The sequence below is a fragment of the Typopeltis vanoorti genome, chromosome 18 (genome assembly GCF_054136105.1).
Source record: "Typopeltis vanoorti isolate ZY-2024b chromosome 18, IOZ_Tvanoo_1.0, whole genome shotgun sequence".
Lineage (NCBI taxonomy): Eukaryota > Metazoa > Arthropoda > Arachnida > Uropygi > Thelyphonidae > Typopeltis > Typopeltis vanoorti.
This window is the reverse complement of record NC_143566.1, coordinates 49011038-49034802: the sequence shown is the minus strand read 5'-3', so window position 1 is coordinate 49034802 and position 23765 is coordinate 49011038. Positions and strand designations below refer to the sequence as shown.

Sequence of the window (23765 nt, the reverse complement as noted above, 5' to 3'; positions counted from 1 at the left end):
TGCTTGCGAGTGACTGCTACTTGGTAGCGCATGCGCAGTTTTAAATAGAACATTGTTCGTTGAATTCATACAGAACTTCAAACACACTTTACTAGTGTAAAGGTTTTGGAACATCGACAGGTCAAATGAGTTCGAATTTAAACCGTTGTGAGTTTCTAATTTTTGTCCAGTTAATGTATATATCATCTTGATTCCGAATCTGTTAGTGTCGCACAGTGGGTTCGAGACCAAATGGTACTTCCCATTAGAGAAGCACTTTGAATGTCCCCATAGATGCTAAAAGGCTTTTTAACCCTTCTCCAAACTTTTTTTCCACTCATCGGCAACCGAATATTGCACGTTATGAATTATCAGTAAATCAAGGAACCACTGACAATCAGTAATTGTCAGTGGTACCTTTAAATTGTGTTCATCAAGATACTTTAAGCCTGTCGTTCCACAGACTCGACACCTGAGACTTCTAAATAATTCTAGTGAAGTCGTAAGATTAGACTACTGAATAATCGTATGAATCAAAGACTATAGGATAGAAATGTATTGGTTTAAGAAGTGCATAGTTTGCTCTGAAAACCCGATAAATAGGAACTTTACAAGGGTAATTCAACGTCCGATCGAACTGATATGAAATCTATTCATACTTTTTGATCAGTTCAATGGGAGAGTCTACTTTTACTATAACATTTTTGATTTGTAACACGGATGGGTTTTAAATAATATTCTAATCGACATCATCAATATGAACATATTTAACTATACGTAAATTTTCTTCGCAAAAGAATCTTTACTTGAGAATACTTGCACACACAACACGTGTTCCATGCATTTTATGTCATTTCCTTGTAGTCCTTCCCTCTCTTCGACAGTCACTAAAATATTCTCTTCTTCGTATTTATTTATCTTGGTTCGTTTCTTCTTTTGTACAGCTGCATTTGACATTTCATCGCGTAGTCTAATCACAGATTTTTAATTTCCATATGGTGTATTTATTTGTGACTTTGCCACACCAGTAGCCTCATAAGAGAATAGATTAGCGGTTCGTTTTATCCATGTTTAGCAGGACTGTATTTACACAATTACACTGTATTAGTAGGTTGCCCAAATTATATAGTGAAAGGTGATTTTTATTGCCTTTAAGAAAGTTGCACTAATAACGTTATTCAAAAATATGTGAATGTCTTCTATGTAATTTAACTCCATTGGGCTTGGGCTTAATAATCAGTAAGTATCGGAGAAATACAGTAAATTAATTCAATGCAAAATACAGAAAAAAATTAAATTTATTATAAATATTAGATTCATGTTTAATAATTAATTCTTCTAAAGAAAATACTAATTTGTCTTGTGGTTCTTACAATGCGTATTTACTTTTAAAAGTAAATAATAAGACAAGGAAATTTCTTCTTCCATCCTTCATCATTAGGAAAAGAGGAAATGTCTCTCACACATATTCGACGCAGTCCTTGGCCACTTTCAGAACGGCTCCATTTTTGCCATCCTTTAATAGTTTCAGCACGGCTTCGGCAACATCAGAGGGACTGAAAAAAATAATAAATTAGAATAGGAGAATCACATGAAGTGTGTGAAAAATCTCGTTAGTATTGTTTTATTTTGGTTAAGACAAGCTATTTCATAAAGAGAATTGCTGCATTTTTAATGTGTAAAATTACTTGACTAGTACCGCAAACATACACCTTTTCAGATATAATCTTGTTTATCATTATTTAAGAAATAACCATTAAGATTTATGATAATGAGAACAAGAAAGAGAAAATATAATTTCATATTTTGAGCGCTTGGTGATTGAGCGCCATCGAACGCTCTCTGTAAGAATCTCAGACTTTGCATTTAGGGCACTCTCACTGTAAAACTGTTCAGCTCTCGAAGGCTTACCGAATAACTGTGTATTCTCTTTCTATAAATGCAGCCTCTTCACTGTTAGACTCCTTCATCGCTTCCAAGTACATATCGGTCTCTACTGACCCTGGACAAACAGCGCACACCGACACTCCTGAGTTGGTGAAGTAAAAATCAGTCTGTAACGAGAGAAAAAAAGAAAACAGTTAAAATATGTTGATTTTCTATTAATTTAGCAGGACGACAGCAGCTAATGAGTGATATATTGAGAACACTTTACTTAAATAATAGCGTACGATGACTTTAGTATTGTATGAAAAATACGAGCCCCCCACCCCAAAAAAAAACATTCAGGATGAACTACATATTATTATTATCTAGTTAATTTTTCTTTCTGTCATTCCTGCAAATGGGAGTGATTGAGATATTTTTCGGGACTGCTTATGCTTCGGTCTGGATTCATGAAGTGCCCTCAAATCTCGTACTCTGAGTCGCACTGTTATCATAGTGAGAGCACTTCAGGAATCCAGACCGAATTCGAGATATGTGGCAGTATGTTATGTTTATAAATTGCGTGTGTTCTTCTGAACCGACTTACCTGTTTTGAGAAAAAGATGAAAAATTCGACTACTTTCCTTTAGGTAAATTCTGGAAATTCACATTAAAAGAAAAAAAAAACTTATAAAAGTTTTGCACGTTCTGAATCCTAACTCGAGAGAAAAAAAATTATAGGCAGCTAGATTTTGAGGAGGATGGAGGACTACACCACAATCATATCTTTCTGTCATGTTACGATAAATCCACATTCACCCGAATCTTATGAAGCAAAATTTCACAAGTACTTTATTAAAAAAAAAAAAAAACGGGAAATATAATGTCATGTGAGCACAAATATCATCTGAGGTTTGGTCTTAAAACGTGTATCATTACTATCACGCTCATTACTATTGTTATAGTCGAACATCCTTCAAACAGTACATCTTCATCATCTTCATACCATCAAATTGCCAATCCGTCCCACATTTCTTTAAAAACTTTGGATTTTTTCTTGGGTTTCACATACGCCTAATGCAATCTTCACCCCTCGCAAATTTTGATTTCTTATTTTACATGCCTACTTCATGCCCTTTCCAAAATCTAAATCTTTTTCTAGCAAAGTCAGCGACATCGTGTGCCCGTCAAACATCTCGCTTAAAAAACGATCATAGTTCTAGACACAAATTCCGTTATTTCTGTTATCCAGAGCTTCACCACTGCATCTAGCTTACGCCATTTTACAGGTTGTTTTGTATAGACTGATTATATCTTTATTGAAATCGGAAATTTTCATCTTGCTTTCATCATTTCACTTATCATTTTCTCGATTGGAGATATGTAGTCCTATTTTTGTGTGTGTTCTTTTGCTGTTTAATTAGAAACTTACATCATCATAATTTATTTTTAACAAAGATCGATTCTAATTCAAGCAAATCTTTGTTTAAAATGCTGTTTTTAAATATTTTTGAATTAAATAAAACTGACATGTAATCTTAGAATACAGATAATACTCTGTGAAAACTTGGCACTTCTTATCACCTATGGAAATTTCCAGATTATTATTATTATTACGTGCCCTCTCGCGATGAGTCCTCGGACACCTTGGAGGTGTCACGTAATAATAATAATAATCTGGAAATTTCCATAGGTGATAAGAAGTGCCAAGTTTTCACAGAGTATTATCTGTATTCTAAGATTACATGTCAGTTTTATTTAATTATCTAAATTAAATGAAGGACACACAAGTTACAGACATAACTACTGTAGGGTTGTATTTAGTTTGAGAACTAAACACTAGGACAGACGGTTGGATCTACTCTACTTCGCTAAATACATCTAACCGTCTCTCCTAGTATTTAGTTGTCAAACTACATACAACCCTACAGTAGTTTTGTCTGTAACTTGTGTGTCCTTCATTTAATTTAGATACTTTTTCTAACGAAATACGGGTTGCAGTTTACTTATATATTGGTGAATAAATAAACACTTGAAAATATCTACATATTAAACTACTTACTCCGAAATTGCGGGTCGCTCCAACCACGCCATACTTAGTTGCACTATAGACTTCATGATTAGGAACTGGAATCAAACCTAAAAATAAATTCAAACGTTGTTTTGTAAGCATTTTCACTTTCCTACGAAATTCCTGAATGGTTTATTATAGGAATCTGAATTTAATGAATTTTAAGTATCGTTCTACAAAAATGGAATTCTCATCCAGAAAAATAAGAGAGTATCAACCATTTATATATAAAAATATCTTAAATATTGCATTGTGTTAAAAATAAATTGTAGGTCAGTATAAAAAGCTAATTTTTACGCACTTCATTTGTATATTTTATTAATACACTCTCCACCAGTGTGATATCAGTTGAGTCAAGTATTTGGAACCCGTCTTCCTTAATACGATTGTCAGTCCATATTTCTCAGTGTTCTGCATGAATCCTACCTGATTTTCAATTTTCAAATTAATCTCAGAGGTGACTTATTATAGATAACCCTTTTCTGCAGGCCAATAACCTTTTCCCACGACATTCTCTTGAAACTACGCACCAATAGTGCACGCACAGTATAACGAGGTACTTTGGTGTATTTATTCGAATCATCGCCATAGACACGACTCGATAAATCACGTGATCGTAAACAACCACAGTCAAATGCAGGTTCAACTTCAGTAAGGCATTTGGCATTGGTTTCATATTGTTATTTGAAATTATGTCCGAATTACGTCCTGTTAATTGCGTGTTCAAACAGGCGGTGTTCCTGTTTTGAGCAGGAAAAATCCATCCGCGTCCATGTAAGATCACTATCTCACCCTTCAATGATGAACACACTTATAAAGCTTCTTCGTGTCCTGGACGGGATTTGGAAACAAGGCGTTTCCAAACAGAAGAGACACGCCGATCCTGCTGAGCAACAGAAATGTCCATTTTTTCCAGTTTTTTGCAATGAGAAACTGAAGAATACTCAAGTAAAGTAAACAACAGAAAACTTAGAACTACCAGTCCTCGATTAGTGTTTTGTATGCAGATTCTACAAGTGTACGTTGGACAAACGATTTCTCTCTATTGCTTTTCACATTCGAAGCGTTATTCATCGTTGTTCATTTCAGGTTCACATAAATGACTTAGAGAACCTTTCTGAGTTCAATGTTCGTAGCATCGCAAACAGAAGTCCGAGGTCAAGCTGACAGACCCGTACCATTACACCACCACCACCTCCGAATTGCATAGTTGGGATTACGCACTGTAATAAGAGACGTTCGCCGGGTTTCCGCAACACCACTCACACCCGTTCATCTGCTCCGTAGAAGGTGTAACGTGATTCGTCGTTCAATAACAAATCTTTCCAAGTTTCCACACCGCTGTACACGCTCTTGGCATTATCACTGAAGAGACGACGCTGCATGTTGATTCGGATAACGTGGGAGGTACATATTGCCTATTTCCTACCATGGAAACCCATCTTGTGAGCCTCGATTCTGAATGTTTTATATGCATAGATTCGTGTTCAACTTGACTCCTTTCGCTTCTATCAGAGTATAGTATCACTGGTTGTTGACAAATTGGCCCATCTCAGGTTAACAATTTTCCGAACGTGGCATCCTATCAAAACGCCTCTTTCAAACTCTGTCAGTTCCCTTCTCGCAGCCACATCACCTGGACACAGTTGTACTGTTTTGTGAGCATCTTATTCCTCCAAATTATACTACAAACGCGTAACTCGTTACATGTCACGATGCATCTTGCCTATGGGGGTGTCCACTGACTTCTTTCCAAGCAGTGGGCGCCAATCAAAATCCACATGAAGTTATTTAGTGAGAATTGTCCAGTGATACCTACCATGAACGTACGGGTAGAATCCTTGGAGACAGATTTTAATAAGACTGTGCTAAGTACACTTGCAAGAAATTTGTACCCTGACGTCTGGAGAAATCTGGCAACAAACATTTTCTCTTCCCATCCAAAACTTTAGAACATCTAAGAGTTTCATTCCGAATATAAAAACTATAAAGGCTCGGCGAGTCCAGGCGTAAGCCAACAGGTAGTACTTACCGGTGCAACTCGTAGTAAAGGTGAAGTAAGCTCCAATCATTGTTCTTAGTATTTCCAAAGTGAATCCTTTTGGCTCTTTATCTCAGATTTTTTAAAACTTTTCTAGTGTTTTTTTCTTTTTCTTTGAGGGTCCATTGGCCTCCCTCTCGATGCGCTACTTGCCCTAATTGATTCTTCCTCCCTCTCCCCTCTTAACTAGCTTTAGTTTAACATTTCAAAGTGGAATTCTTTGAGTTGAGCATCCCTGCGCGGACGTATAATAACTCTTTCAAGAAATGTGTGAGAAAAGGAAATACTGGTGTAGTATTTATGGGTAACAAATAAATTAGAAGCATTTGGAAGATTTTATTATGGGCCATTGACAAAAGGCGCTTGTGATTTAGGAGCTGAAGAGTGCACACTGAAAGCATGAAGAAAAATTCGTAAAGAAATATTATTTTATTTTATTTTTTTTACACTTAATTCAGAATATAAGTGTAATTAAATTGTTGCAGGAATTTCAGGAATTAAAGAGCTTATATTCTTGATTCTTGGGATTTTCGATTTTACATTCTACCACTGCCTCAATTTTTAAATTTGTTAAGTATGTGTTCAAATTTCGATGAAGAATTTCACAGGAATATGGTTTCCTTGTATTTTTGCCTGAGTAGGAATTTCAACGACATAAGAAAAATGTTAGATTTCGTTATCATTACCTGCTAGGGAGGCTGTATTGATTATTCTTCCACCGTGTCCACCTTGGTCTTTTCCCATGAATCGCAATCCCAGCTGAGTCCCACGCACCACACCGTTCTGAAAATAACAGAGACAGTTGTAGGTTGGAATTTGAATTTCTATGTTCATATAAAGAGAGGTCCATTTTGGGGTGATGGAAAACAAATACGACTATCTAAATACATTCGGAATACGAGGGGGATGCTACTTTTAACAAACAAAATTGACTTCTCTTTTCGAAAAGTGCATCACACAGTATCAATAATAAATTTTATTTATTACTGCTACTCATATGTATGCATCAATTTAAATGTGTGTGTGTGTGTGTGTATGTGTGTGTGTGTGTGTATATATATATATATATATACTAGGGGGATTTGCCTCCTGACGCCTACGGCGCCCCCGTGTTCTGGACTGGTAGGCCGTTTCTCCTTGAATTCCGATGACGCGAATTTTGAAGACTCGACACTCAAGGTAGCCTCTGAGTTTCGAAACGTTTCAAATGACTTGACAAAAAACCTGACACAAAAACGTTACAGAAAAAGGCTCATCATTTTATATTATAGGGTATATACAGGGTGTTCGGGATAAATTTGACAGTTTCGTAAGGAAAAAGAAAATCTTCTTTGTATCTATTAAATTTAATGAATTGACAAAAAAACATTACAGGCAGAGTTAATTACAATACTATCAACAAGATTTACTCAAAATAACCACCATTAGCATCGATCACAGCTTCAATTCTGCTTCGGAACCTCGAACAAGCTGATGCTACAGTCTCCCTGGGAAGGGCCGCAAAAACTGTTTTAATTTTATCCATTAACTGGGCTTTTGTATTACTGGAAGTGCGATTGGTGTCTTTTTCAACTGCGCCCCATACAAAATAATCCATGGGGTTAAGGTCTGGGGAGTTTGGAGGCCAAACATTTGGACTGGTGAAGTCGTAGAAATTTTCAGACAACCATTTTTGACTTTTCCCAGAGGTGTGGCAAGGGGCCGAATCCTGCTGCCATACATACGGCCTACCATTGGCTACCCTTGTTATCCAGGGCTTGACTACAGTTAGCAACTCCACGAACAAAGCCCGAATTCCAATGCCAGGGTTCTTCAACACCTGTTCCTGCAGATTTGCGAGGAATTCTGCTGTACGAACGCAATCAGATCGTCTGCTAGGGATCTTTCTTCTTGCTACATCCTCGTAGTCACCATTGCAAGTCTCTAGTTCATGCCTGATTGTTTTTACTGTATTCAGGGAGCATTGGGCAGCAGTCGTAATATCCTTATTTTGATGGCGGGCACGAATCATCATGATACAAGTTATTCTCTTCCATGATTCAGGTGGGTTCCAGCTATCCATCCTTTCTGACATCTTGTATATGAATGAAGAAGGGTCCAAACTTTTAAATGAAGAGAAGTGTGTGTTAATACATGTAACTTACGGAAAAATATAATTAATTATAAATATGTCAAATTTATCCCGAACACCCTGTATATATACACACACATATTAATATTTAACAACCATTTATTATTATTATTATTATTGGCTTTCCAGAAGCCTTCAGTTCATCACATGGAGAAACCTCGTGAACTGCAAGAATTACCACAAATTCCACTTTATGTATAACTTACATGTCATACTACGAAAAATGTGTTGCTGCTAGGTTTATATATAAGAGAAGAAAACCGGAATTCTCCAAGGAATAAAATATCTGAGATCTCGAGGCAGATTTGCTCAGTACTGAACAGAATCGACGAACATTCGCATTAGATGAGCGAATGATGTATCGCAGGAATCGGAAAGCTTCCCACAACTGATACATCGGGATATGGAAAAGAAGTATTTTGCAGCTTCTGAAGATATAGACCGAAATATGCATAGTGTTTGAATATTCCAGGCCTCTGGCCTACGCTCTTCGTCTTCTGTACATCGAGTTTCTTTTCTCTCTCTCTAAATGCAAATCCTCTCCCTAGTTTTGCTGACGATAGTATTCTCCATTCCTCTTCATTCTAGCAACCTTGTAGTGCTCAAATGATTCAAGCTTCAAGATATTCCTTAACCAATATCTGAAATAGATTCCTTCAGAGTGCGAGTGAACTTCATTGATATGAAAACAGTCCTATTTATTTCTTGAATGAAAGATCTTTACTTTGCTCCCACTCACATTTCGATAATGTTGCGATCTCCAGATTTAAGATCTATTTTCTTTTGAGCTTTAGTTGACTTGCGAATCAAGCTTATTTCTTCTAACTGCCGCTGTGTCCATGCCGATGTACAAAGTATACAAAATTCACCTCCCAACGTACTCCCTATTAGTTGGCTTGTCCTTTTAGGTTGGCTTCTAAAAGTTCGCATCGATAGTTTTACTTTTTCCTCCATTAGGAAATCCATAATATCTTAAATCATTAGGATCAGAAGTAGCTGGTAGACATGCATCTACTTTTTCTTCGTGAACACACGTGTTGTCGGATTAATAAATCCGATGGTTGTGGATTTTGTATTAGCGTGATTACTCCATTAAGCTGTAGTGTTTCCCAGATAGCACTCCATAAATCTGTTATCATTTCATGTAAGTTGATTTTTTTTAAAATTCCAATTTGATATGGCCTAATAGTTATCTTCGATTAGGCTTAGCCGCCTGTCCTTTCCTTCTCATCTGCCTCTAAGGACTGGTTTAATTCCTCTATCAAGGTCAATTACTATCGCTTTGGCCGTCTAGGTAATGATGATGATCCGTCAGTAATGTAGCTATGCATCCAACTTCCAATCTTCTCTGTTAGATTTATAAACGTGTTGTTTCAGATTACTGTGAAAAAGACTTTCTATTAAGAGCACATTTAAACATGGCAGATGAGACCTGCCAATAGTGCTTCCATAACGTTCATATATTTAGTATTATGCCATTCTGGTTGGCCAAGTGCTTAGCGTATCCACTCTCCAACAGACGGGTTGTAGGTGCGAATCCTGCTGTGCACATGGATGCTTGCGATTGTCTTTAGGCGGAAGATGAATTTCATCTGCAGTGTGAGACTATTGCCCAGTTTATTGGAGGCGTGAAGTGAAATGAAAAGTTCTATGTAAAAAATGAATGTAAAAATATAAAAAAAACAATAAAATTCCTTAACTTGCTCACGGCACGAATGTACTATAAAGTTTACAAATCAACCCTTCGTGATTGGAAGCAACATCAAACATTACTTACCAGATTAACATCCACCATCTTTTGCCAGTTCTTTTCTGAACATATTCCAGCGTTGTTTGCAAGAATGTCCACTCGACCCATCTTTGCAATCACCTCCTGAAACACACCTTCAGGTGAAAAAGAAAAAAAAAACAAATAAATAATTATCTCTATGCTTGATTCCATTATGACAGCAGATATATATATATGTATATGTATATTTTTTGATGGTATTAAAATAATTCTAAAGCTGCTCTTTTATTGTCGGAAAGATTTCACGTAAACAAAATTTCAGTCAGTGTTTCCTTTATATATCTTATTTCTCATCCCGAATTGCTCTACCGATTAAGAAATTAATATATCACCAATTTCTTATTTATTAAAAAAAATGAAACACTGTATATTCCAGCATATAAGTCGAGTTTTCAGCATTGAAAAAAAGTACTAAATTTTTGAAGTCGACTTATACGCCCGGTCAAAAATTGATTGCTTTCCAAGAAAAAAACTAGTACGTATCACACTCTGTTAAATTTATTAGCATTATACAAAAAGGGTAAATAAGTAAAAATATTTCAACTTATATCAAATTTATTTACAGAAAAAATTATTTACATGTTATATAATTATTTATTCACAAAAGAAAATAGGTAGGTAACTACATAATTAAAATTTAATTTTCATTGTCTGAATGTCTGAAAAGTTCATTGTACTCTGGTTCTGTAATTTCTTCCGGTATATCGTCATATAAATTGTATTCGTTTTCTCCATCAGATTTAGCATCAATTTCGTCATCATTGTAAACAAAATCATCTTCCGGACCATCTAATTTGCTAGATATAACACATTTTTTTAAAGATTTTATCACTGCATCTGGTTTTATTTCATCCCATGCTTTCGCTACCCATTCACACATAGTTACCAAAGACGAAAGTCGCATTTGTCTTCCTTTTGCGGAGCTTTTCTCTCCTTCTTGCATCCCCGCGTTCCACTGTTTTCGTAAACTGTCTTTAAATGGCTCGTTTATACAAACATCCAACGGTTTCACTAGTGAGGTTAACCCACTTGGAATCACTACCATATTGGTATTATTCTCTCTTAATAAAGATTTCGTGCTCTCCGTTAAATGGGGTTTGAACACGTCCCACGCTAAAAGACTGTTTGGATTTTTTAATACACCTTGTCATGTATTCCAAACATTTGTTTTCCACAGCTTAACTCCTGCTTCGTCTATCCAACCATTCTCATGAACATGGACAAAAACGTTTCTTGGAATTTTGAACTTTGGCATTGTTTTTTTTTTTAATTATCATAGGTTTTAATTTAGTACCATCAGCCATACAAGCAAGTTCAACTGCGAAACGGCTTTTTTCATGTCCAGTTGTTTTTAAAGAAATAATTTTACTTCCTTTCAATTCTACTGTTCTATTCCCGATCATGTCAAACATAACTGGAGTTTCATCCATATTTCCGATTTGAGACAATAAGTAATTTTTTTGCTTTCTTTTAGCAATTATAAATCTTTGAAAACTTAATAACTTATCATCCAAATCCTTTGGCAGCTTCTGTGAGGTTTTCGTTTTTAGTCGAAGCACTAAATTTTTCCTTTCCATAAACCGGCTACACCAACTCACGGTAGCTTTGAAGTCTTCGCTGTCCTTTTTATTTGCTTTACCCCACTTCAAAGCAAACGGCAACATTATGTTTCAGATTAGGCCACTTATAAATTCCTTTCCGTAATGCGCACTTAATGTTTTGGCTTTTTCATTATTACAGTTTCATTTTTTCTCCAATCGCGAAATAGTTTTTCGTTTACTCCCAACTGACGTGCAGCAATACAGTTAGCATTTTCTTTTGCAAATTTAATCACTTTGTACTTAAAACTCGCGTCATATTTCATTCTTTTAAAAGGAGCCATTGCACTTGAGTTCACTGTTGGTCAACTGGTCAATACGAAATAAAATTTCTTTTGTCAACTAAGTATTTTATATCTTTTGCTAAAACAAAGAATGGAAGAACAAACTAAAAAGGTAGTTATGATCCTAGTGGCTGACGCCTGTATAAAAATCTTACTTAAAAACTGTCATAATTTTTATTTTTAAAGAAATTTTTCGAGTCGACTTAAACGACGAGTATCCTATGAAAACTCAAATAAACTCAAAAAAATTCCAATATCGACTTATATGCCAGGTCGATTTGTACGCCGGAATACAAGGTAGCTAAAGCATATTTACCTTCGAATTCCTCGTCGGAGGTGACATCGCATTTCACGAACATTGCAGTTCCTTTTCCGTGTTTTTCATTGATCTCGGCAGTGGTGGACTGACCTTTCTCCACGACCACGTCTGCTATACACACCTTAATTAACATCGAATATTTATTTTGTTTCTATGAAAAACAAAAGTAATCTGTTGATGTGTAATTTCAAAACAGAATGTGATTTGTACCTTTATTTTATTTTATTTTCATTTTTTACCAGATTCCCTCTCATTTTCTGCATTTACAAGACAGATTATATTGACAAGATAGTCATTCCTCAGTAAAGACGATGGCTATCATTTCGTTGAAGTCAAGTGGTTTCTTTTACTTTTAATTTACGATTATCTTTACGAAGGAGCCTTCGTAGCTCCTTCTGTATCGACGGCTTCCTGTGATTGAAGATCTGGTTTTGAAAATCATCTAGGAGGCGAAAAACATTTAGAATTTATTTTCAACTAACGGTGCGCTGATGCTGTATGGATGAATCAAGGATTTTCTTTCAGAAACTTCGGTGTTTCGTCTCCAAAAATAGGCAAATCTGCCACCTGTCTGAAAATCCCCACTTGGCACACCTACGCAGATAACATCGTAAGGACCAGAGGAGATGAGATTTGCCTTTTAAGATGACGAAATCGCATGCATTTATAAGAATAATTAATATAATAACATTTTATTTACTACTAGGATGGTTGAAGATTACTACGTCTTACTTACAACCATTAAAATTCCATATTCTCTTCAAAAATATTTGTAGAAGAACTCAGTTCCAACCTTAGCAGATTCAGCCTCAATTATCATGTGTGATTTACAAAACCCCGTTTATTTTTTAACTGAAAACCTTGTCTGTTTGCTGAGATAAACTCCTTATCTCAGCAAACAGACAAACTGATAGCAAATCACACCCCTTTACAGGCATGATACTCTCGGAACCTAATTTCTTCTGTGGTTCTTCTCGGGATTTATTAATTACGATTGCACTTGAGTCTTACTTCGAGGCATTCTACTGCCGATTTGAATAAGATGCTTGTATTTTGGTCACCGAGTATATATTCATTTCATAGCAGCATATCATGCATAACTAACAGTCTTTTTAGAGCATCTTTTATTGCTTAGTCGGTTTCTTTCTTTCCTTAAATTCGAATCTGGATATTCACAGTTGACTGCCTGTGAGGAGAGGCCTCATCATTCACCATAACAGCAATCTCCACATCCAATGACGCAAGTACACATTTGCACTGTTAACCATTATCAAAAGGTTGCCTGATACAAGTTAAAATCCCTTCCGCAATGATCGTTGAGCCAGAGTATACGGAGGATATGACCAAGTTAGGATTTGGATGTAAACAGTTTTGTTTGTATTCAAACTAATAGCCAATACTTCGTCTTCTCAAGTATTTTTGTTTGCTTTGGTTTTGATTACAAAAGAAGTAATTGAAGGTTGTAGGGCGAGATATTTTTAAAAGGGATAATACTGTACTGTGCAATAATATAAAATACGCTATTATACTTCTTTATGCTCTGTCACTAGCGCCTCTAAATATACTTGCGATTCCTGTCCATCGCTGTAATTTATGATGAAAACAATATACTACAGCGATGGAATCAATAAGATATCTGTGCAACTCAACATGCTCAATATAATATTATAATGGTCAATACATTTTCTTAACTTAAACTGAATAACACATTGTGTCTTCCACTAGCGAATAAGGAAATAAACACAACCCTATAATCTGTCATCAAAAAAAATTGGAACTATTTTGATTTCAAACGATCTTCGTTTGAAACAAAATTTCTTCTATTTCAGCTTGAATATATTTAGCATCATTTTTAGCATTTTTACTTTAAAAATACCTAAATACGCAGTTGCTTTACTACAGTTTCTTAAACAATTCTACATGTTAGTTTGTGGACTTACCTTGCAACCGTTACTGGCAAGAGCCTCGCATATTGCTTTCCCGATCCCGTTAGCACCTCCTGTGACGATGGCTACTTTTCCTTCGAGCTCCATTGTACTATTCAGTTCTGAAAATAGTAGAATTACTTAGTACATTCAGATATATATTAAATGTACCTTTTCTGAATAATTGGACAGCCAATGTATGGTATTTGCAGCTTTGCATGTATGTGTGTATGTGTGCGCGCGCTCATGCATCGTTTTCCTTTCGTGACAAGCATTATTAGAGCTGCTTGTTTTCATTCTAGGAAATCGTAATTTTTTTCTTTAAGTGCAGTTTTTTAAGTGCCAATCCAACGTTCCTTGGTGTGTTATCTGTTCAATTTTTCTTTATGCAATGCCGCTTTTAATAAAAAGAAAACATTATACTCGAATCTTCAATTCTAGAGAATTGAAGTGACTGCGGCCATATTTGTCTCTAGAACAATTGTTCCGAGTTTTGTTTCCTCCTCTCTCTTCCCACATTCAGCAAGAGTGATAGTCTCAATAGCAAACAAATCAAACTGTAGGGGGGGGTCATACCCTACCGCGCGGAACCACACAAGTTAGTAACGAATCTAGAGGCTTGCCGATCAGCTAGCATCAAATCCTACAAGCACGTGTTTTGCCACTGGAGGAGGAACAAAGACAGTGACTGCAGGGAGAGGGGGGGTGTCAAGGCCACATATGGAAAAGAGACCAAAGTTCTATGTGGGCGATTTGCTTGCGAGTTCAATGCATTACCCACTTCCTTTTCCCCTCTTTCTCATCACATATAATGGATCACAACCCAAAGAAATGCGATTTTACTGCGGAACACAAAACAACAGTTAAGTCATAAAAAACAACAAAAATCGAATAAACATTCTCAAATGACCAACAACATTAATTCCTATGAAAAAGATTCGCAATCCTCTTCACGTGAGCAGCAATTTAAACGACGTGCTACATCACCAACAGTCATCTAAACCAGAATTATTATTCTCATCGAAACCGCAATTTGTAACCACAATTACGACCGTTCATCTCAACTGCCCAAAGTACCTTACACAATTCTTTCCGCCACAAGTGTGACACTTGTGCATTAATCAGAACTGACACACTATACGAGAGATTGCAAAACCACGCATCCCCCACTGTTTGATCTTCTTTGGTTCAAAATTTCCCAGCCAGACCACCTGCTGTATCCATAAGCTCTCTCTCTGTCTCTCTCTCTCTATAGATCCACAAATTTCGTTAACTACTTGAATCTTTTCAATTATCTCTCTCTAAAGATACACTTTATACAATCAAAATATCCCAATAGTAAGGTCATCCTGCTTGGGTAATTAAACGTCCACAACTCATATTAGCTTCTCTTGTCCAGTTTCACCGATTATGCAGACAGGTTAACGAGGTGTTTGCCATTAGCAATGATCTATCACAAATCATTAATTTTCCGGCCTGAATACCTGACTATTTACTCTAATTTGCAACACATCACCTCTAACAAGCTCCCCTTCCAAGTATATTGTGGCTGTCAGTTCCGATCTTGGTAACTGAAATCACAATCTCATACAAGTCTCTTTTGCCAGACCTCAGTCTCGTGTTTTTTAGGCGAAAAATGGGACCACCTCTGTGACTTCTATTCCTCCTTCCCAAGGTCCGACTACTGCTTCAGTTCCTCTGATCCAAAGATCTGCTCAGACCAAATAACAGAAATCATCCTCACATAAATGAAGGCTTTCACTGAATCCCTTATTACACTCCAATTTCTCAACCACCATCCAAGCCTTTGTTCTAAAAATGTGCCAACGCAATAAAAGAAAAATCTCTGCATACCACGAATGGGTCGATACCAAAACGCCAGCTGCTCACTTTGCCTATGCTGCAGCTCTCGACAGCTGTAAAAGAATCATCACCAAATGAAATCAGAACTTTGAAAGGGCCAACTACCTTTTGACCACTCTACATCCGGATAGCATTCTAGTTACTTAACCTAAAGACAAGGCTAATTTACTGGCATCATTCTTCTCTTCCAATTCCTGCATTAACGACCTGGGCAAAGTTCCCTCCTCGCTACCAAGAACAGCTTCTCCATATCACTCATAAAGATATGTAAACAATCCTAAGTAACCTGAACCCATACAATCCACTGGTCATTACGGTATCCCAGCTACTGTGTTTTAAAAATTGTGCCCCAGAACCGACACCTATCTTGTACCGCCTATTCAGTCTATCATATTCAGCTGGCATCTATCCTACAACATGGAAACATGCCCATACACAGCCCTCCAAATGAAACGTGATAAAGATCCAATGAACTACCGTGCAATCGCTGTTACTTCTCTCTAAAATTATGGAGAAGGTCATCATCAACCAACTCTTGACCAACCTAGAGACCAACCAACTAATTAGTGACCAGCAGTACTGATTCTGCACACTCGCCATCTACAGCTGATCTTCTTGCTTTCACCACCCACGTCTGAACCAAAGAGATGTAAAAATGCAGAAAAACTCAAATGGTTGCCTTCGACATTTCAAAGGCACAGTTCGGCAAAGCGGTATACTTAGCAAACTGCCATCCTATGGCATGCCTACTACACTCTGCAACGGGTCGCTGACGATATCATTGTGGACGGTTTTCTCTACTAAGATTTCTCCATCAATGCAGAAGTATCCCAGAGTAATCCGTTTTTCACCCACTCTCTTCCTTTCGTTTATAAATGACTTGCTCTCACAGATGAACGATCTTATTCATTGCTTTGATGATGAAAGTTCGCTCCATTCCTCGTTTCCTTTGACAAATCTTGTAGTGTTGAAGTATTAGAATCCTCAAGATGCACTGCGGCCAGAGACCTGAACTCCGATCCCCTAGCTATATCCCAGTGAGGCAAGGACAACCTTGTAGATTTCATTGCCACCAAAATCAGTCCTCTCTGGTCTCTTGCAAGAAAGAGATCGCATCCCTCCCTTACCTTCAGTAATACTGTGATATCCAAACACAATCACATTTCCGTCTTGGGCTGACACAAACACATTTCTCTTATAACCTCTACAGCAGCCAAAAAACTTGGTGTACTTTTCCTCAGAAGACACTATTTCACCCTTTCACAGCTGGTAACTCTATGCAAATCCGAAATTATTGCTAAAATATTACAGATCGTTAAATATTTCTCCCACATTTGGGGTGGCATGACACACCAAAAGCCTTTCTAAGATTGCTTGATTCTATCCAGAAGAGGTCCAGCTGGCCTTTTAAAGTTCCTCTGTCATTGACGTTCAGTTTCTAATTCCCTACAGATACTTTCATTGAGAGTACTCTGCTGAAATGGCCACTAATTTTCCTTCACTCTTCTCCAAAATCATTAAAACAAGGGTTACTGCTAAACACCACTCTTTTCATAGTCCATCTGTAACCTCATGAACCAACTTCCCGGATTCTTTCATTCCATCTTCTTCTGTTCTTTGGAAGTCTTCCCCACTATGCTTTTTCTAAAGATTAAAATCCTCAGCTGTTCAAATAAAATGTGAAGATATTCCTCCTTTCTTTAACTTTTACCACACATGACACGTGCTTAATAGGGCTTGCGGCCTTTATATGAGGTTAATTATATATATATATATATATATATATATATATATATATATATATATATATATATATATATATATATATATATATATATATATAGAAAGATTTTTTACCTTGGGTATAATATATGCTAAAGATGCCAAGCTATTTTAAACCTGCGTTTACTCCATTTCCCAAGTAAGCAAACAGACAAATAAGTCGAGTTTGCTCCTGCACGAATTGCAAGTCTAGGTGACACGCAAGGAATAAGAAAAGTCTCATTGACTACGTCATTGTTGATAGTGATGTTTTCTCTCTGGTGCAGGACACCAGAGTGTACAGAGGATTTGAAATTGGAAGTGATCACTATTTAGTCTTCATCAGGATAAAATTGAATTTCATATTGAAAAGAATAACATGTAAGAAAGTTCTAAAGCGAATAAGAGTTGAGCAGGTGTCAGATGTGAACTGTAGACTAAAAAACACAATGGTTATTGGAAAAAAAATGAAAGAGTTTGAGAATAGTAATGAAACCTTGGAGATTCAGTGGCAAGCCTTGAAGAAAGCCCCGATTTATTCACCTAGAGAGGCATGTGGTGAAGTTGTCTGCAAGGATAGAAAAATTTGAACTCCATGGTGGACACAGGAAGTTAAAGAGGCAATGAAAGAAAAGAAGAAAGCATATCAAAAGTTCCTAGCAAATAACTCAGCTTGTGCTCTTTGAGAATACAGAGACAAATGTAAGAAAGCCAAACACGTTGTAAAACTAGCTAAACGAACATAGAAAATAAATATCAAGAAGGCAGCAAAATATTCTGGAGGTTGTTGAAAAAGCTTATAAATGGAGGAAAGAGTGGTATGAAGAGTTAGATATGATAAATGTTACATGAAAACAGGAGAAAAAGATATCCTTGAAGTATGGAGTAATTACTTCGAAAAATTGCGAAATGAAACAAACAGTGATAGCACAGTGGTAAAAAACACTGACCAGGCATGCAGTCAGGAATACATATCCATACTTGAAGTAGAAAAAGCCATTCAAAGGCTTGAAATGTGGAAAGGCAGCAGGAGTAGATGATATTCGACCAGAAATGCTGAAGTATGGTGGTATAAAAGTCTTACAGTGGCTGCACTGCATAGTTCAGAATGTCTGGACAGAGGGACGAATTCCCGATGATTGCAGCAGATCTCTCATAGTATCCATATATAAAAAGGGAAATAAAACTGAATGTGAGAATTACAGAGGTATTTCCCTACCGAGTGTACCTGGTAAGATATATGAGTAGTATACCAGGTGCTTTAGACAAAATGCATCCGGTGGGCGTGGCTTCCTGATGTCATTGTGAGTGAAGTCATGAGTTTGGAATGTTTGGAATTTCGTGTGGGCAAATGTGTTACTGGCTTCAGTTCTTGTGTTTTGGTTCGCGTATGGGATTATGGGTGATGATAGAGATAAGGATTCGTGTTGTGATTGGTGGGACATTTTGAACCAAATGCTTCCAGTGTGCGTGGCTTCATGAGTCAGGAATTTCCCTGGGAGCATATGTGGTCAATGGCTTCAGTTCTTGTGTTTTGGTTTGTTTGTAAATAAATGTCGTCATTTGTAAATAAGTGACGTTGTTGTTTTGAATGGAAAGGATGATATTAGTGGATAAGAAATCGTGTCGTGATTGGTGGACATTTTAAACCAAATCAAGATCAAGATAAGATAAGGAAATGTGACGTGAATATTTGTTGTTAGTTGTAAATAAGTGACGTTATTGTTTTGAATGGGAAGGATGATTTTAGTGGTTAAGTAATCGTGTCATGATTGGTGGGACACTTCTGACAAGATCAAGATCAAGATAACATTAGGATTCGTGACGTGAATGTTTGTTGTTATTGAGTTTGGAATGATAATTTAATTTAACTATATTCTATGTCACACAAACATATAGTTTTTTTTCTTCTGTAAATGGTTGTACTAATTTCCAATACATTTCGAGTATTTCTTTCCTGTTAAAGTGTGGGAATTCTTAGAGAAAGTCGTGATGGCTCTCGTGTTTCGAGTTTTTCTGAATAATTAATTATATACTTAAAAAACCTGTCCTTAAACACACACACATACACACACATACACATATTAGATATAAAAAATCGCTAATGTATCCATGTTGATACTCTAATATATACCCTATGATTATTCTTAACGGAAAAAAAAAACTATTCAGTATTAGAATTACGCTTACCAAAAACATACGAGCAGTTGTTATGTTTAAGTTAAAAAAGTACTTACAGTTTTCCAGATGACTCTTCTAAATACGAATATTCCAAAATAGTTGAATTTTATATCCACAACACAACACAAACACAAAAACCACAAAGAATGAAATTTCTGTAAATACTGTAACCTGAACTAGTTACTTCATCCTTTAGATTACAGACCATAGATGCTGAGGTTTCGTCATTTGCAATATCCCCCAGCGAGCGCTTTTCTTCAAAGGGGATGACATGAGTCACATCCGTAAATTGGGGTATTGTTCAAAAGGTAGCATTTCCTCAAATTTGGATATTTCTCAAATACTTACATATGACTAAGGGATTAGTATCCACATGTTTGAATGAAAATTATTCATTCTTCGTTACCGTCGGCATTCATTGGTGTAGTAAATTAATACTTACATTTAATGTTAATTTAGACTGCTATTAGAGTATGGAATTCAGAGAAGTGAAATTATTATTTTTTTTTTCAAATTGATTGGTTATTTTCTGTATTTTATTTTTAAAAGTCATATTCTAACAGAATAACTGAGTAAAATTAATTAATATATAAAGTATATGTGAATTTATTTTCCAACACTGAATATTTCTCATAGTCTTTTCTTAAAGTTGCCCAACCTTGGTGGGAAAATCTATGCGCCGTTTTGTTTAGGGTAAGTGTTATTTCCGGTTTCGAATTCCGATTGCTGTTAGAGTATGGAATTCTGACAAGTGAAATTTTTTTTTTTTTCAAATTGATTCGTTATTTTCTGTATTTTACTTTTACAGGTCATATTCTAACAGAATAACTGAGCAGAATTAATAAATATATAAAGTATATGTGAATTTATTTTCCAACACTGAATATTTCTCATAGTCTTTTCTTAAAGTTGCCCAACCTTGGTGGGAAAATCTATGCGCCGTTTTGTTTAGGGTAAGTGTTATTTCCGGTTTCGAATTCCGATTGCTGTTAGAGTACGGAATTCTGACAAGTGAAATTATTATTATTTTTTCAATTGATTCGTTATTTTCTGTATATTACTTTTACAGGTCATATTCTAACAGAATAACTGAGCAGAATTAATAAATATATAAATTATATGTGAATTTATTTTCCAACACTGTATATTTCTCAGTAAGTCTTATCTTTAAGGTATCTATCTTATCCGGTCGCCTTTTGTTGTACGTAGGTGAGAAATCGTTTGTTTTGTTTCGAACTCTTGGTTTCTGTTGGGAAATTACCAATATAACTATTAATTTTACCTTCGATTCCTTGTGCTCTTAACCTATTTCTGTAAGTAGAATTTATTTATGAATTATTTTCCCACTCTGTTAATTTTCATTATCCTTGTTTGTAGATAACGAACAAATAAGACTTTTAATTCAATGAATCAAAAAAAAAAATTCTCTGTTTACTTTGTGGCATGATATTTCACAAGGAAAAAAAAATGTTATCTTCCTTCTTAAATTTGTATAACACGTATACGACACCCAATTTGTTCATTTAAATTTACACATTTTATTGAATGAAATATTATTTACAAATTGTATTTACTGAATCTAACAATACAGAAAATAAATAAATTGAAAAATACATCAAAGGTTCTTCCATGGTTGTGGAATTGCCATCGTATGGTTTTGACAATGTGACTCTCATCTGAAAGTTAATTTTTCGTTTGGCGTTCGTTGAGAATTTATTACTGTAGTAAAATTAAGGGTTTTGTATTTATTTCTTTGAATCCAATATGTATACTAAAGAGAATTATTAAAAGCACAGAATCTTTCGTTATGTTTCCAAAAGCATTTAAAAGTACACGTTATGTTTTCACGTTTTGGGCATCCAATTTCATTTTAATCAAGAACAGGCCTCCCTATTAACTTCGTTAATGTTTTTGATTTTTCTCTTCCTTTGGCAAGTAATATATGATATTTGCATGTTGATTCTATCATCCAATCTCTTAGTTTGTCCAAAGCTAGTGAACCAATTTCCCACTTCAGCTGATGGTTATATTTTATTAACCAAGAATTCTGTTTTTTAACTCTTTCAGGTAATTCTTTCCAACTACAAGGTGATTTTGTCACTGCATATCTCACACTAATTCCATCAGAAATACAAATTTCTTTAGGAAATAAATTTGAACTCTTATTCAACAAAAATTGTACATCAATTATCCCAATGATAACTGAAAATTCGTATTTTTCACCCACTGTCGAATTTTCATAATCGTTTTCCTTCATTCTTCTTCTTTGATTACTTCATATGGCAGCACAATAAATAGTTATTTATTATTATTTCACTGATTATTAGCGCTGATCGTATACTTTATGGTAACATTCGTTTACAAAATTCTAAACAATTAGAACTTTTCACAAAGAAACTTTAAAAGAATTTGTGGCTCACCCATTATTTTTGCATTACCAAACACAAATCACAAAACAGCAGCTGCAGTGGATGAACGATTACCTTAAGTCCAAAGTCACATGACTCTATGGTATTTTCTTATAGTACTGTTTACACTTACAATCCCCTACCCTGACCGTTCCTTCAAAATGAACCTTTTGTGCAGATGACTCAACGACATGTTTTCACATGCTGTTGGATATACTGTTGGTGTGTTTTTATCTTACTTTGTGTAGGGAAAGGTAAAATTTGTATATGTGTTATCTGTAGAGTACAAACATTTTCTCTATGCCAAACTTTAAAGAAGTGTTAAAGTCACGTTTTGTTGGTTTAATTAGGTGCTTCTCTCTTTCTCTCTCTCTCTCTCTCTCTCTGTAAAATAACCAAATTCTAACAGTTTGGATTTTCGATTATGTGAACGATTTCTTTTCAGATAACTCAAATAATATTAATAGGTAGCATTAGACAATTTCTAAAATAATCAATATATGGATATTCCTTTTCAACACTTTTTTTCCTGTCCTGGCATTTAATTTCACAGTTGTGATTTTTTTAAATAATTAAACAGAATTGCATTAAGCTATAAAGTTGTGGATTTAAATATCAAGATCTAATCAGAATAACTGAGTAAAAATTCACTGTGGAAAAATACCACAACAAAAACACACATCTTTGTTCATTTAAGTTTACAAATGTACATTTTATTTTGGTGAAATACTATTTACAAGAATATTCACTGAGAAAAATTCGAAAACATGTAATTACCTAAAAATATTTCACAATATTTAGTTTAGACTCTTAACATTTTCCAAAGAGTTCAATGAATAAAATTTTTTGTTACTCACTGTTTCTTGGTTACATTACATCAAAATAGCTGGTCACGCAAAAGAATTTTTAAATCAGATACCATGGTAACCACACTTCCATACGTTTGATATTGTGTCAGTCTGGAAATGACACCATGCCTCACTAAACATTCTGTGTATTCTTTTGTCAGCAAATATACACAAACAGTTTTTGTAAAATGTTCATAAATGTCCCAAAATAAAGAATCTTTATCGAATTGGATAAAATCTTGAAAGTCTAATTTTACCATTGATGAATTTAAATGTTGAGCGATAATTTTTCCCATTATACGAACAGATGGTAATTCAGTTTCTAAAAATAGTAAATGATTATCAATGTCGTACATTTTTGTTGAAAATCTCTCAGCTTCTTCACAACTAATAGAAAAAACCTTACTTCCATCAGCTCCTGTATCATCAGGTATTAGTTTCCCATCTTGGCATTTCAGAATATAACACTCACCGAGGTCCATTTCGTAGTCAACTCTTCTTTGCAAGTAGCCGAGGTTATGAGACCACTTTCTGCTTAATTTTTCCCAAGTGGTCTGGGATAAATACATCACAATGTACGTGTCTTCTAAAATAATAATCGGTTTCCATCCTTTTAGAGCTAGGTGAAGAGTTTTGTCTCGTGCTATTTTGCTGAAGAAAGAAAATTTCAATGACTTTTGTGGCTCACCCATTATTTTACT

General features: G+C 35.5%; 2 protein-coding genes across 2 annotated transcripts in view; both read right to left on the bottom strand.

Moving 5' to 3' along the window:
- LOC150096648 (15-hydroxyprostaglandin dehydrogenase [NAD(+)]-like) overlaps nt 1–23765 on the bottom strand; it is a 66439-nt gene that overhangs the window by 34225 nt on the left and 8449 nt on the right. The gene's annotated exons all lie outside the window — the stretch shown is intronic.
- On the bottom strand, nt 1439–14121 carry LOC150096649 (15-hydroxyprostaglandin dehydrogenase [NAD(+)]-like). The gene is made up of 7 exons (XM_090408610.1): nt 14019–14121; nt 12076–12199; nt 9866–9972; nt 6644–6740; nt 3908–3984; nt 1891–2033; nt 1439–1535 (listed from the first exon to the last, which is right to left on the bottom strand). Exons 1-7 carry the CDS (start codon nt 14109–14111, stop codon nt 1439–1441), a joined length of 738 nt encoding a protein of 245 aa, XP_090264736.1. The 5' UTR covers nt 14112–14121.

Excerpts from the sequence above, each read along its gene's own strand:
- LOC150096649 (XM_090408610.1), bottom strand. The coding sequence starts at position 14,111 with ATGGAGCTCGAAGGAAAAGTAGCCATCGTCACAGGAGGTGCTAACGGG. Across the intron at positions 12,200-14,018 it reads TTGCCAGTAACGGTTGCAAG|GTGTGTATAGCAGACGTGGT; the intron begins GTAAGTCCACAA and ends ATGTTAATTAAG. Across the intron at positions 3,985-6,643 it reads CAATACAGCCTCCCTAGCAG|GTTTGATTCCAGTTCCTAAT; the intron begins GTAATGATAACG and ends ATTTATTTTTAG.